This window comes from Falco naumanni, chromosome 4 (genome assembly GCF_017639655.2).
Source record: "Falco naumanni isolate bFalNau1 chromosome 4, bFalNau1.pat, whole genome shotgun sequence".
NCBI lineage: Eukaryota > Metazoa > Chordata > Aves > Falconiformes > Falconidae > Falco > Falco naumanni.
The window spans coordinates 64,907,921-64,922,934 of NC_054057.1; the positions used below are offsets into that span (position 1 = coordinate 64,907,921).

At 44.3% G+C, this 15,014-nt stretch overlaps 1 protein-coding gene across 3 annotated transcripts in view; it reads right to left on the reverse strand.

Moving 5' to 3' along the window:
- MLLT1 (MLLT1 super elongation complex subunit) overlaps window positions 1-13,405 on the reverse strand; it is a 32,452-nt gene extending 19,047 nt beyond the window's left edge. For all 3 annotated transcript variants that reach the window (XM_040591613.1, XM_040591611.1, XM_040591612.1), the window contains exons 1-3: window positions 13,262-13,405; window positions 9,993-10,173; window positions 7,303-7,385 (exon numbers count right to left, since the gene is read on the reverse strand). In XM_040591613.1, coding sequence (XP_040447547.1) covers window positions 7,303-7,385; window positions 9,993-10,173; window positions 13,262-13,273 — 276 coding nt within the window. In that variant the 5' untranslated portion in view covers window positions 13,274-13,405. The remainder of the gene's footprint in view (window positions 1-7,302; window positions 7,386-9,992; window positions 10,174-13,261) is intronic.
- Between the last annotated feature and the right edge of the window lie 1,609 nt (window positions 13,406-15,014).

The window sequence follows — 15,014 nt, forward strand, 5'->3', positions numbered from 1 at the left end:
CTCAAAGTCTAATAAACTTAAATGAAGGATGAATAGAAATCCAAATGTGGCCTAAGAACAGTTTCAAAAATGCTCTTTGTAGTTTACAACACAGAGTAAATTGATCTTGGGGTGTATTAGCAAAAGCAGACTTTACTCATAGTGTTACACCATCACATTATCAGACCTCTGCTTTGGCATTTGCCTATTTGCTTTCAGAGCAGAAGGGCAGCAGATTCATGTTCCTTTTATCTCACATATCCCATTTTTTATACGGATTCAAAAGCAGAGAACCTCCCAAATATTTATCATAACTATTGAAGAGCTTCCACTTTCTGTAAAATTAAGACAGTTTTTCAACGTGATTTTTTTTCCAACTCAGAGATCACAACTGCCCTGGGAACCCAGCCCTAGCCAAGTACCATGATCATTAAAATATCCTTTGTATTGCCTCAGGCCATCAGAAGCCCCCCACCCAAGTGAATAGTTAAGATTACAGCACTCCTAAAAGAATGAGTACAAAAGTCTCAAAGCAAAAAGCTGCAAATAAACATTCTTTCCTTTACTGCCTTCACTGACCAGCTAATGATTACAGCTCAAGACACTCCAAAGCTTAATCCATCCGGTCCTCCCTAAAAGGTTCTTCCCTCCAAACAACCACCAAGGGGGGTGGAGGGGTGGGAAAGAAGCCAGGGGGGTGGGAAAGAGGAAAACCAAGGAAAATATCTCAGTTGACGTGAACCTACACATCCTCTCACTTGAAATGGAAAGCTACACTGAATTCACAGTGCCACACTTCAAAGCTTTTCTAAACAACACGGGATCCACACATCCTGCGCTTGGAGTTGTGATAAAGCACAGGTACTTTTTCACCCACGAACTCGGGGCCAGGGAGTCTGATCGCATACTGCAACACCACTTTACGTACTCCTGCTAGAGTAGCAACTATACTCACAAGCCAGGGTTTATTCTTAGATGATTCCACTTTGTGATATTCAACCCTTGACGTCAGCAAGTACAACTGAAGAAAGGACTTTCTGTGGATATTTTGTTGCTCTCTGAGACCACAAGCTTTTCTAAAGGGCCTTACACCCAGGAAAGGCTTTAGAAAGGATGGATCATACCCATTTCTAACCGGTAGATATTGCGGTTATTCAGATTAAAATTCAATTTTTTATTGGTCGATTTGGACATGAAATGGTTAACCTGGTATGGGATCTCTCAGCAAGCCACCTTAGAACCTGAATTTGTATCTGCCCCTTAAACCTCAGGATGCCAGAGAAGTAAACTGGAAGCGAATACAACAAAGCTAGGGATGAGCTTTTATTTGCAGCTGCTGTAAATTCCCCTCCCTCCAGTGAATCCCCCTACTCCGCCTCCTGTCTCTAAAGCCGAGGACATTACACTTCGTTTCTACTGTTTTCCAGCTTCCTGTCTGCACTGACTACCACTGCACTGTTACAAACACTGAAGTGGCTTTATTTTTCTTCTGAGTTCTGAAGCAATGGGTTAAAGTTCTTTTGGCACTTTTTGTAAGATGAGGAATTTTTCAAAGTCTTTTGTTAAAATTTCCTTGTCCTGTTTTTAAGGCAGGGTGTGCCCTTTGCCACTTAACACGAATCAAAAGAATTTCACTGGTAGCGTGCGCATAAAGCTCATAAATCACTTTTAGAAAGCCATAAAACAAAATTATCTACAAAAATCTAGCACACCAAGGAAGCAGACTCATGGTTATTCAATAACTATAACATCTAACACTACTTCCCTTTTGCCATAGATCCAGCCTGACAGAGTCATTTATCCACAACTGGTCCATAACGTCTGTATAAATGAAACCCCCTTTCCTGGCTTGTACAACCCGTTTGACTAGTCTTCCACCCGGCTTCCACACAGGACATTTATAAGTGAATAGCCCAATATTACTTTTTTTTTTTTGAAGTAGCCTTACATTACACTCTGCTAACAAGTCCACGAAGCACCCCTTATCTTTTTTGAGATTCCACAGGGTTAAGTAAAAACAGAGAACATCATTTTGGAACTTTCCTCCATCTGAAACCTATTACTTAGTTTGGAAAATTAGGAAAATATACTCATTGCCCAAAGACAAGCATTTAATAACCTACCAGCTCTTACACACAGTATGATGCTGTCGTGGCCAGTAAAGCTGCTATGTTTGACAACGCTTCCTTGCCAGGCACTGCAATCTATTCAGCATATGGAGATGCCTATTGATATGCCACACTGAATGGCTACTGAAACACACACAGCCTGGGTGTTTTGGCCAGGAAAGCACTCTGCTCAGATAGATGAATGGGTAAACGGATAATATGTATTAATTTATGACAGAAAAAGGTAAGAAAAGATTCACCACAGCAGCAGCAGTGCAAGAGAAAGTGCAGCAGGTTTGGTAAGTAAAATGACACAGAGCAGATCTAAAAAATGTGAGCAACAAATGCTTCCGCTTAAAGGCCAGACAAAACGACAAGTTTTACTCCTTCCACAACTTTCTGCAACACTGAATAAATGCTAACAGGTTAAATTACTCCCCTTTTTCTCAAACATGTGCAGACCCTGCCCCAAAACCACAGCAACTTGTAAAGTAAATTCAAATGCCTCATGCAAACACGGGCTCTTCAGCAGCCTTCCTGAGGCATATTTCACAAGCCAATACCTCCCTGATGGCACAGTCCTGACACGCAGTTCTAATTGATCTCCAGTTTCACCTATCCTGCCATATGTGCAACCCACATACAATGTCTCCACCGAGCCCCTACTTTGATACACAAATAGTTTTTCCCTTCTCCAATATTTTTCTTTGTATTTTATATATCTCACACGTACAAATATTGCAGAAAGGGTAAAATAAGCATGTCTTTATTTTGAACCTAACTGGAAAAATCAAACCGATCTTTCTGCTTTCTTTGCTTATCTCCCTTTTCACTAACAGAAAGAGCCCAAGTTACATGTATCCATTATGTAAATACTGGAAGCCTTTTATCTCTAGCACCGAAATTGGGAGGCAGTATCTTTAAAGAGACTTTAATACAACATCTTATCCATGTTACATTAATGTCATCTGCCTTATATCAGAATAGCATGAAAGTATACTGGACCTTTTGTTGGGGGGGTGCGCGTGTGATCTAGTTTGATTAGGATGTAAAAAATGTAACAAGGGATGAATACCAAAGTCATACCTGTATTACAGCCTCCAGATTACAACATACGCCACTATGAGAGATGTATTCGGAGACAACAATGAGGCCATGAAAAAACCCTCAAGACTGTAGAAATCAAGAGGGGAGAGGGAAGGGGAAGAGCAGTAGAAAAACAGCAATGCATTTATTGTACCCAGTTTGTATTGATTCAAGCACCAGAAGCCACTAACAGCAGCCCTCATTACAGGAACACAAAGGATTTAAAAATAAAAATAGCCTACTAACATTCTCAGTCCAACAATCCCAAATGATCCACTATCATTAGTCAACTCTGCTTTCAAAAGCTTTATCATTCAACCTGCTGAGACCCTGCCATTTGTTTTTCAGGTTCAGTTGCAGAGGCAAAGGCTCTAGCAGACCACCGATATCTAAAGAGACTGCAAGTCCTGTGGCCTGCGCAGACCACTGCAACTCTCTAGAAAGCCTGGAGATACAAACTGTCCAGGCTCACAGCAACACTCAAAATGCATATTCTGTGATTCAAATGACAAGACTGAGAAAGCACCTACTTACTGAGGAACTGAATTACAGCACTGGAAGGACAAACACGTACCAACGAGGCATAACTATGTTCACAGAAGAATGGGCTCTTGCACCTTTTTTTTAATATTCTGCTGATGCTTCCCTGTCTGACAGAAAGGCACCAAAAGCTTCAGTGGGGCCAAGAGCACTGACTCTCCTACTCCAAACAGGCAACAACAATAACAAAAAGAGAGTACTCCAACACAAAGAGTTAATGGGCAGTTTTATGCAAAGTTGCCAAAAAAAAAAAAGAATAATCCCTGATGAAGCCCATTAAAACCATTTTTAAGCCATTCTTAGTAAAACTGTTCCTTAGCACTGAACAGGCCCATGTTTCTTTAGCCAAAGCAAAGAGTACACTGGCTCCAACAACCACTATTTATCATCCTAGTAACAAAATAGAACGGGGAAAGGAAACTACTAAGAAAGAAGCCTTAAACTGTGGGGGGAAAAAAAATTCCAGCCAGCCACGGCAAAGATCAACCTTCACCGATCAGTTCACCCCCTCTTTAAATCCTTTCTCTTCTCACCTTTACAAAGCTAAACATGCATCGATAAGCAAATCCCACAGCCTTTGCAACTCGTTTCAACTGAGAGAACACACAACAAAAACGTGCTAGAATGTAGGGAGCATATGGCCAGAAAGACCTACCCGATTCCTCCTGCCCAGCCACCTACAAAACACCGCCTTCCACCCAATCCCAGAATCAATCCATAACATCTACTTGAAAAGAGTTATTCAAGGATGAGTCCCAAATGCTGTAATCAGTTCAGGCAAATTCAGAACAATATATGCTCCACACACAACAGCTGATCCCCACCAGTGTCAACAGGTTTACAGAGATCAGAGTGAACATATGGTCTCAAAGTAGTAAAGACTTTTATTTATTTGGTGCTTTAATGTCACATTCTTTAATGCAGGAAGGAGAAAATAGGCTGTATTCTAAGCCTTTGCCATTCCTCCTCCTCCTCCTCTTTCCCAATATTTTTAATTTCTACTGTATCCCAGTCGTTGCTTATTTGGTTTTGCATTTCTATCTTTGCAGAATAATTTTCCTTTTACATTTCCTTCAACTCCACTTACTGAAAATAATCATAGCTCTTAATGTTTCAAGATGGCATTATCACCGGGCAATAGCGGTCAGAGGAGCCAAATTCTTCGCATCGTCAGGCAGCTTCTAAGCTTCCTGCAATCATAAGTACCAACCTTAACTTCCAAATGTGCAAAGAACATAACATTTGCTGACATAAGGACAGAAAAATTACTTTTAAGGCGTAAAAGCAAATTTCAAACAACTTCAGTATAGCTCATGTATTTCAAGTTCATGGTTGAACCTGGGAATGTGTCTCTGTTCAAATGACACGCTGGAAGACAGAAGCTATCATGTTTTCCCTCAGCCGCTGCCTGCCACAAATTAATAATGGGAGGTGCCATCTGAAACTCCTTAATTAGTCAATTTGTCAATCAGCTTAGAAGTGGAAAAGAACTAGTCTGTAATGCATGCAGCTAAAAAAACAGGGCAAAGATTAGTATTTTGAAGATCTGTAATTTTGAAAACAAGCCTGCAACTAAACCTGTTCTGTTTATTTTTCATGTTTCTGAAGACCAAAATGTCAAAACCAAACCGCCTTCTCCTAGATTATCTGCTACTTCCATTGTTTCCGCTAAGAACAGAGACCACCTATTTCCCTTATTTATAAAAGTCATCCTATCCCTAATGCTAGAAAGAACAACTATGCAGTCACGTGTTTATAGAAACAATGAGAAGTGATGACCTCGGTGGGTGTGAAACCAAGTTATATTCAGAAGAGCTGCCAGTTCCATATTCTGCAAGGAGCACAGGAATATAAGGGAGGGAGAGAAAGAAAACCTATGAATGCAGACAGTCAATGCAAACAAGTGCATCCACCAAAAAATACAGGAAAGGCAGAAATGAGACAGAAAGACCTGAGGACTTGCGAAGGTCAAAGCCATCAGAGACCTGCAGGGAAAAGGCAAGTGTGAGAAAAGACTGGGTGAAGACAGGAAGGAAAAATAAAAGGTAAGAGTAGAAACAAAACACAGTTCACCCATCACAGTCATTAGAGATTCCCCATACCAGGAATCAGCATGGAAAATTCACATTTTTTGGTCAGAACATAAGGGTAGATTTTGAACCTGAATTAAGCCAACATACCAGTGCAGATGAAGAGTTTCCTGTTTCCATCCAAAACCTCAGAAAAGCCACCAGAAGTCAAACTACTTCTAAACTCTTGAGGGCTTTTTCTGCATTCAAGTAGTAGTTTTCAGTCTTTGCCAAAAAGCTGCTTCTATCAACAACTTTCATCCCCAACCCTCTAACTGCCATTTCTCTTCACATCCTTCTGGCTTACCCCACCCACTCAAAAGAAACTTGTGGGCAAAACGTTCCCAGGTTTAGAAAACAAGTCTTCTTGTGGTTCAGTCTCATTATTTGGCTTATTACTCAGACTCATAAAGCGGGGTTAGAGCAATGCGGTAGGCCAAAAAACCAAGCTAAAATGTTAATTATTCACAAAATGACACTACCAGAAGAGTACACTGCGCTAGACTGGGGAGAGAAGAAAACAAGAAACAGGTATGTTTGTGGGAGGTACAATGGAAAGGATGCTGGGAAGCCAGACAGAATTCGGTTGTTATACGTGGTCTGCTGTCAACAAAACCCGGGGTAATGGCTTATGCTCAGAGGGCTGAGGGTGCTGTGGGTGAGAGCATACGTTACAGTGATGAGGCTTAATGGACAAATTCTTAGTTTATCTAGGTTCCCTCTTAGGGATAATAAGCAAAGCAAATTCTTTTATTATTTAAGTAGTAATCAAAGCCAGAAAGAGTCATTATTCATGTTTAACAAAACAATTTAACTGGATCTGAGTTAATAGGAACACAAGTGCCCAAATCCCTATTTTCATAACCTTCTTCAAGTCATGTAGCACGTGACCTCTGCGGTAAGACTTCAAGCAAGCAATAAATCCCAAATTTTAACCTTCATATACTTGTTGGCAATGCATCTTAAGATTTAAAATATTTAGTGTTTTCTTTTTGGAAGAGTACTGAATGAGAACAACAATCCTTTTAACATAGCTGTAAATACTCGTCCTATGTATGCAAATGTTTGTCTTGGGCCTATACAGATTTTATACCTGTGCAGTAAATTTAATAAGACTGCAAATAAAAAAAATTATTTTTTTAATATATTGCCAGTTAACACAGTATTTACAAATTTTTACAAATAAGTGTTTTATGTTTTACTTCCCCATTTACATAAAATATCTTAAACCGCTTTAATACTATCCATACTAAGGAAGGTTGTTACAAGTGGTACAATCCCTTGTTCAGAATCTCTGTGACCATTGACTGTCCTGATATTACCTTTCTACACAATTCCATTTCTGCCAAAAGCTTTCTTTGAAGTCTGGCAGGAGCTTCCAACTCCCAGTTAAATTCTATTTATTAGACTAATAAAAAACACACACATAAAACAGTCACATAATTTAGAGTCTTTCTGTCAGGCAGTTTCAGGCTCTGGCACAGCTCAAAACAATTAGAAGACCAGAAATCAGATTCTACCTTATTTTTGAAGTGCACTTCAATAGGCATAATGAAGCCTGCGTAGCCAGACTCCTCCACTTTGTAAGGGGGCTCCTTGCACACTGAAAAGAGAACAGACAAATGTTAACTTTGAATATAATGCAGCTTAATTTGAGCCAAAAAGGAGTTACAAGATGAGTAATAGGCCTCTGACAACTCAGGACACATTTAAAACACCGACCTTTGTGGGAAAAAGAAAAACCAAAACAAAATAAGATGGTGGTCACAAGCTTAGTTAAGAACATGAAAATCTGTTCTTAGCTCCTCCCATGGAAAGGAAACATAAAACACTCCATGCCAGCGTCTCCGCGCAATTCTTCCCCCTCTTTTGCAGTGAGATACAGTTACATTTCTGTGCTGTTCCACAACAATGCAAACCGCCTGCTAAAGCTGTCTTGCGAAAAAAGGGGAAGACCTAAAAGGTGGGAATTGGAACAGTACAGAAAGGTAACATTTACTTTGATTCCCATATTTATTAATCAAAACACTATATACCATGCAAGCGGATTATTTTTTTTCCTTGAAATGCTCTCCTGCAACGCTCAATCTTCATAATTACGTAACGGCCATACTACCAGCCGCTTCATCCAAACATCATAACAAACCTGAAGGGCAGGTAAGCACTGCCATTTATTTAACATACAAGGAAATGAAGAAAGGTTAAACAGTTTGCCACTAAGGTCACAGGGCTGCTTACCGCAGAAACATCAATTACAAAAGTTAATTGCTTTAAGAAATTCATCTGCATGCCTCCTGCCTCAGTTCCCCCTGTATGTTCCTGCTACCTATGCTACCGAATCCTTCCTGTCACCTACCACTGCATTTCAGTATAGCAACAGCAGAGCTGAAGGATTCTCGAATCGTTTATTTGGCCATGGCATACTTCTACATAACAGCTGCCAGAAGAAACATGAGACGAACACAAATATTCTCCCTCTCAGGAACCGGATGCACTTGCTTGTAATTTATGCACTACAATATATGTAAATAAAGTCAATTAAGTAATTAGAGGAATTCAGTGCAAATCTTTTTACTTTCTCTAAAGAATTCCAAGCAATTAACATGACTAGGAAACTACCTCAGACCTAAAAGGCACACAAATTATTTTCCTTTAATGCAGATATATTATCCCCAGCTCTAAACCTACCATCTAAATCTACCATCATTAAGGTGCTAGAAAGCAGTATTCAAAATTCAATTGTGAAAAAAGAGCATATCTAAAAATAATAAAAATCTCTAGACTCACTTTTAACTTGAATTTCATACAAGAACCCTATCGTTCAGGGGAAAAAGCCCAAAACCAAAGAACAGTGCCAATATGGCAGCAGGAATCTTAAGACTATCTGCCAAGCAGCCTTTGTTCCTTTGCTGCTGTATTCTAACAAATTAAAATTACTACACAAGCAATCTGCTAGTAGCACAAGCCTACCTTCACCCGTAGCTTCTGCTCCAAGTAAGAGCGAACCATCTGAAGAAACCCTTCAAACAAATCTAGAAATAGTATGCATATGTCATACCATTTACGCACAACCCAGACACACTTTGGTCAAAAGCAAGCTGGCATTATGAGCAAGCTTAAGAAAGCATGCAAAACCTAGAGATCAGAAAAAACCTGTCTCTTTAAAGGTAGATGATACGCAATAGACTGCGCAAAGACCACGTACTATCCCAACACAGTTGTTTGTAAGTCAGTAATTGCACCAGATGACAAGAATTACAGCACAGCAGATTGTAACTTTTATCCTATAAATTAGCTTTCAGCTCAGGACTGCACTTGCTTATCATACATCAGTTTTACCACATCAATTTGAAGGAGATGATACTAATACACAGACTAGATTCACATCCTCATGAGCTGAACACCTTTGAGTTGCTTTCCACTGTGGACTCTCATGAACAGCCCATGTAGCAGGTAGTCCTAGGACATCCTGTGTGACCAGATTTCCAGAGAAATATTTCAATGAACATATTACACAGTAACTTACAGCAATACTATTAGGCAGCCAGCATTCCTTGTAATGCTACATAACAGTAACACTGCAGATGTAGTTACACAATCTTAAGCAGATCTAACTGTGCTGCTGCCCAAAAGGGCAATTCCTGCTCCTCCACCTCAGCTATGCGTTCCTGCTGCCCCGTGCCAAGAATAAGGTTCACATTGCTGCACAGAGAGCAAAGAACAGACCCAGCAGACAGTAACACTACAATTTGTACACTATCCCCATCCATGCTGACAGCACAGTGCTCACACAGAGACGTGCGGCTGCAATGTACATATGTATACAAGCCCAGTATTTGAGCATCTCTCACCAATCACATGCCTCCAGTCTTTGTTGGGAAATATTAACAAATCAAACCCATCTTTCCCATTTAGTAACCTGAATTATCTTCTGCTGTCACTAAATGTCTTGAGAACTTTCATGTACTAGAGCCTAAATAAGAGAAAGCATCTCACCTCCAGCCCTTTCATCAGAAGAAAGGTCCCATTCTCCCCGACCTTCCTCAAACAAAGACGGTAAAGGTTAAAGCTGAAATGCACGCAATGTACATTTTGCTCCTCTTTAAGAAGTTAATTTTACTGAAAAGTGACAGTCCAAGCCAACCTTGACTTGCACAATGCCCTTTCATACAGAGAAGGCCTAATAACACATCTTCAAAAATGCACTCACCTCGCTTGGGTTTTGGGAAGCTCTCATGTAGCCGAAAGACCACCCTTTCCACAAAATGCTGGATGTCACATTGCTCCGGGCCACGGACAAACACCATCCAGTCATGAGTAAACCCTTCAGTGGTGGGCTTTTTCCGCAGTTGGGCTCGGTGCCCCAGCTCCAATTTCACTTGAACTGTGCACTGTTTTAGGACAGAGGTAAGACCATAAGGAAAATGAAACAGCTTGCATGTTATGCATAATGCTAAGCCCCACCGACAGAAGACACTGGATCACCGTAGGGGAGGAATACAACAGCCTCCACAGAGAGGTTAACTCATACTGAAAAGTACAATGTTATCAACAGAAAACGTATCATAAAAATAGCTCCTAGCACCACTTCATACCTATTTTCTTCCTAATATTAGCATTGCAGAGAAAACAGCTTTAGAAGAGGGATAGGTTTATCTGCCTCCCTTATCATCTAAATTGTCAGCAAAGTCCCAATTGTGGAATCTTTATTTCTAGAAAGTGTCAGAGACAGAACTTGATGTTCACAGCTTAAAGAATTCACAGCACTGACAGAAAACTGATCTTAAAACTGGAAAAATTATATCATGAATTGGGGGTTTATGATATTTTCTAGAATATGTAATCCATTAGAATAAAACTACAATGCTCTCTGTATTCTTTTAAATACATTTTATTAACACACTTTCAAAGACCAAGTCAACATACAGCATGCTGGCACAACATTCAAGACTAAAATGACCTAATTCTGCTTTGCACTCCCAAATCCTACTCTCATCATTGAATAACAGAGAAGGTGTATTCAACGTCTCACTCAAAGCACAAAAACCCCATTAAATGTCTTAAAAAACAGATTAAATTAATTGTGAAGATCCATGCATTATTGCGGACTTCACAGTCAGAAGAAAGCAAACAAATTAAACAGATGTAAGAGGAAAGGCAAACATGATTCAGACACAAGTTAAAGCAAGCAAATCTCAGGGCAAGATTTGCAGAGACAGGGAATAACACCTAAGGTATCCAACTAATTACCAATTTTGTGTATATATGTTATACAAACTAGACTAGCACCACAGCTATCTCAAACTCAACCTACCAAAATCCAGCTTCAGCAACTGGAAGCTTATAAAAAAAGGGGCCAGTTTTAGTCCTTACCTCCTTCTTCACCTAAGACTTGAAAACAGGTGCCTTGTTCTTTCTGGCAGGTTTCAATTACCATTGGGAAAGGCAACATTATTTGTCATTACCAGTATTACAGGTGGATACAGAGCCAAACCTGAGGGCATGATGTTAGACAATGAACATGGAAAGAGAAAGCTTCCCAAGCTCTAGACAAATGTTTAGGAAAAATATTATCCTCATTTTCCCATTGAGGAACTGCAACAAGAAGTATGACCATGATTAACGCTCAAAAAAATATTTTGCATCTCCAACCTGACATTTTATGGGAACGTGGTTTTTTAGAACATCGTTAACACTTTATGAAAAAAACACAAGTCACTCAGTCTCAGTATTCTTTTCTTTGTAAAAAGATCACACAGGAGGTCTAGAGAGTACCAGGCATCAAAGCTCGACCTCCCAAATTGTAGCCCAGTTCCAATTTCAACTATAAGCCTTAACATACTCTTTCAGGCCATTATCTTTGCAGCAAAATACCTTCAGCTGACATCCAACACATCAATTCCAAGACTCAGGGACAAACTCATTTAATTCCTTCACCAGTATTATTACAACATTTCTTTAGGTTACCTTCCTCTTCAAGTTCTCTTGGCAGGCCATTTTTTCCCATTCTGCGCTTCATGGCTTATCTACACTAGCTCCATCTCGCTCCTGCGCTAAAAATGAAGATACACTGCTGTCTGTTCTTTCATGTCGAATTAAGGAATTAAAAAAAAAAAATGGCAAGGTGTGCTTCACTCAAAGCACTGCAATCTCTCCTACAGTGGAAGAGCATTATGTGGAGACAGTCTGCCTAAATCCTAAGCCCACATAGGAGGGTGCTCACAGGCCTGCTTTATCTGGGATACTTCCCACAGTGTTCACGCAAGCATTCACATCAACCGAGCCAGTCTGTTCTGCAGCTTCACGTTATCGATTCCATAATTACCCTTTAAATCATGCTACTGTTGCCAGTTACTACCCCTCTTCAGAGAAGTGCAAATGACTGTCAGTCTACAAAATTTGCCTTTCTAGTTGAAACGGCTGAGAAATTTTAGCTGAGAAACAGATGGGACTATGTGGAAGAGAACAAAATTAAAGATAAAAGAGAACTGTTTAACTGAGAGCAAAAGTTGTACTTGCCATACTCCTCACATACCGGTCCAATTAACGATCGCTATGAATTAAACCCGAAGTTGAAACACATTTGAAAATAAGATCTCCCAACATAACACACGTATAAGTTGCTCCACTGAAAATGGAGGGTTTTTTTTTTTCCCAAGCGTGTCTCTCAACAAAGGGAAATCAGGATCCTATTCAAACAATTTGTAATAATACAAAGGAGTCTGCTTTTCAACTTCTCAATAAACATTCTGAAGGCTGCTCTGGTTTTTTGTTTGATGTGCTAATTGCCTGAAAGCCGTAACCAGTTTCCATTCACTCTCCTTTGGATAGTTATTCAAAGGATAGCGGGGCTCACCTCCCGAACCTCAGGCTCATAGGTAACCTGTTACCAGCCCGCACGCACCCGCACACAAAAGGCCGGAGCCAGCCTGCTCTGCATCACCTCAGGTAAACTTCCAGCATCCATCCCCGCCCGCCGCAGCGCCGCGGCGACCGGCCGCTACCAGCCGGCTCCCCGCCGCCTCCCCGGAGCGGCAATAACTCTCCCGGTGGCATTAACCCTTTGCACGACGGCTGATGGAGGCAGTAACGCCGGCACCACCCCTCCCCGTAAATAAGCCCGGGCAGGAATTTGCGGGAAATGCTGCTGCCACCCCCCGCCGCGGGCGAGGCTGCAGCGCGGCCGCCCATGAAGGGGCGAGGACCGAGCAACCCGCCCCCCCCCCCCAAAAAAAAAAGGGGGAGGTGTGCCTCCCAAAGGGGGGCGATGCCCTCAACGCCACCGGAGGGAATCACCTCCCCTCCTTTCTCGAAGACGGGGGGTGGCCCCCCCCCCCGATGCAAGGCCCCCTCCCCGGTGCACGGGGGTGGGGGGGGGCAGTCCCTCCCCACGCGTGCCCCCCGCGCGGGGGGAGGGGCGGTGTCGGGGGCCCCACCCCCACGGCGGCTCGGCGGGGCGGGCGCCGCCGCTCCCCTCACCTGATTGTCCATGGCTGGGCGCAGCGCCGCGGGCCCCGCTCGCTCGCTCGCTCCCGCCGGGGCGGTTTCGCTGGCCGGTCGGCGGGGGGGGAGTCTGTTCCCCCCCTCTCTTCCTTCCCTCTACGAGCGAAGCCGCTCTCCGTCCCCCCCCACCCCCCCGCCCCCCCCCCGCGGCCGCCGCCGCCGCCGCCGCGGTCGCGGCCCCTCACGGCCCCGCCGCCGCCGCTCGCCTCATTGTGTGTCACTCACAGGCAGCAGCCCCGCCACCCCCCCGGCGCCCGCCCCGCGGAACCGGAAACCGACCCCACCAGAGAGGCACCCGCCCGCCGCCAATAGCTGCACCGCCTCACGCCTGCAGGCGGGGCTTCCGCCCGGGAGCCGCTGGCCATCCCCGCCTCTGCCTGATGGGCAGTCGCTGTACCCAATCGGCGACGGGCAGGCTGCCGAGGGGGCGGAGGCAGGGGCGGGGCCCACGCTGGGTCAAGCGGGGAGTGGGAGGCGGGGCGGGTGGTGGGAGGGAGTGGGGCCTCGCCGCCCCCCCTGCCCCCGAGGCGGGCGCGGCGCTGCGGCGCGCTCCTGCCTTGCGGCGTGGCCGGGCTCGGGCCCGCTCGCCGCTGCCGGGTGCCGCTCCTGAGCCTGTCCCCGGCCCCCCCGGAGTGGTGCAGCACAGCTGGCACTGGCACCAAGCGCTTGGGCCTCGTGCGCCCTGGCCGCGCCAACCCGCCCCTTTTCCCTCCCTCGGCCCACGCTTCCCCGCCGCTAGCGGCAGCGAATCTCACCCGTTTATTAATTTCCTACACGAATGAGCTGAGAACAAGGGAAACCACAGCTCCCAGTACAGCGGACACGGCAGTCCAGAATGGCTGGGCAGGGCTGAGCCTTGGCTAGGGAGGAAGCTGGCGGCACTGCTCGCCCTCGGTTCTCCTTGTTCTCCTTCAGCCTCTCTCCTTCCTTCTCATATTCTCTCCATCTCTGCCCCTCTCATTTTCCCTCGGTCTCATTTTTCCCCTCACCGTTCTTCATTTTCGTTCAATGCCCCCCCTTTTCCCTCTTTAGCCATCATTTCTTCTCAGTTTCTCTCCTTTTTCCTTGTTCTCCTCGTTTCCTCTCGCTTTCCTTCATTCTCCTGCATTTTTTTCCTTGCTCTCCCTTGTTTCCTCAGCTGCCTTTAACTCTCCCTCATTTTCTCGCATTTCCCCCTCGCTCAATTTCCCCGAGTTTCAATTTTCCCTCAGTCCCCCTTATTCTCCCCAAGTCTCCTACATTTTCCCTGTTTCAATTTTCCCCTCAGTTTCCCCCATTTCCCCTTTAGTCTCCCTCATTTTCGCCCTGTTTCCTCATTTTTTCCCCTCAATTCCCCACATTTTCCCTCAGTCTCCCCCATTTCCCTCTTACACCCCCTCATTTTCCCCTCAGTCCCTCACATTTTCCCTCGGTTTCTCTCTCCCCTCGGTGCGGTGCCCCTCATTTCCCTCTCAGCCCCCCTCATTTTCCCTCAGCCTCTGTTTCCCCCTGCGGCTCCCTCACTCTCCCCTCGGTCTCTCGCCTCCCCCCTTTGTCCCTCACCTTCCCCTCATCCTCCCGCAGCTCCTCTCGCCTTCCCGCGCTTCCCCTCCGCCCGCTGCCCCCGGGCCGGGCCCGCCGCGCTGCCCGCCCGCGGCCGCGCCGCGATGGAGCCGGCGGGGGAGCGGGGTGTTCGCGGCGGGGGAAACAATATCTCGTTTTCTGGTCTGTAGCGGGAGGCATTTGCAAT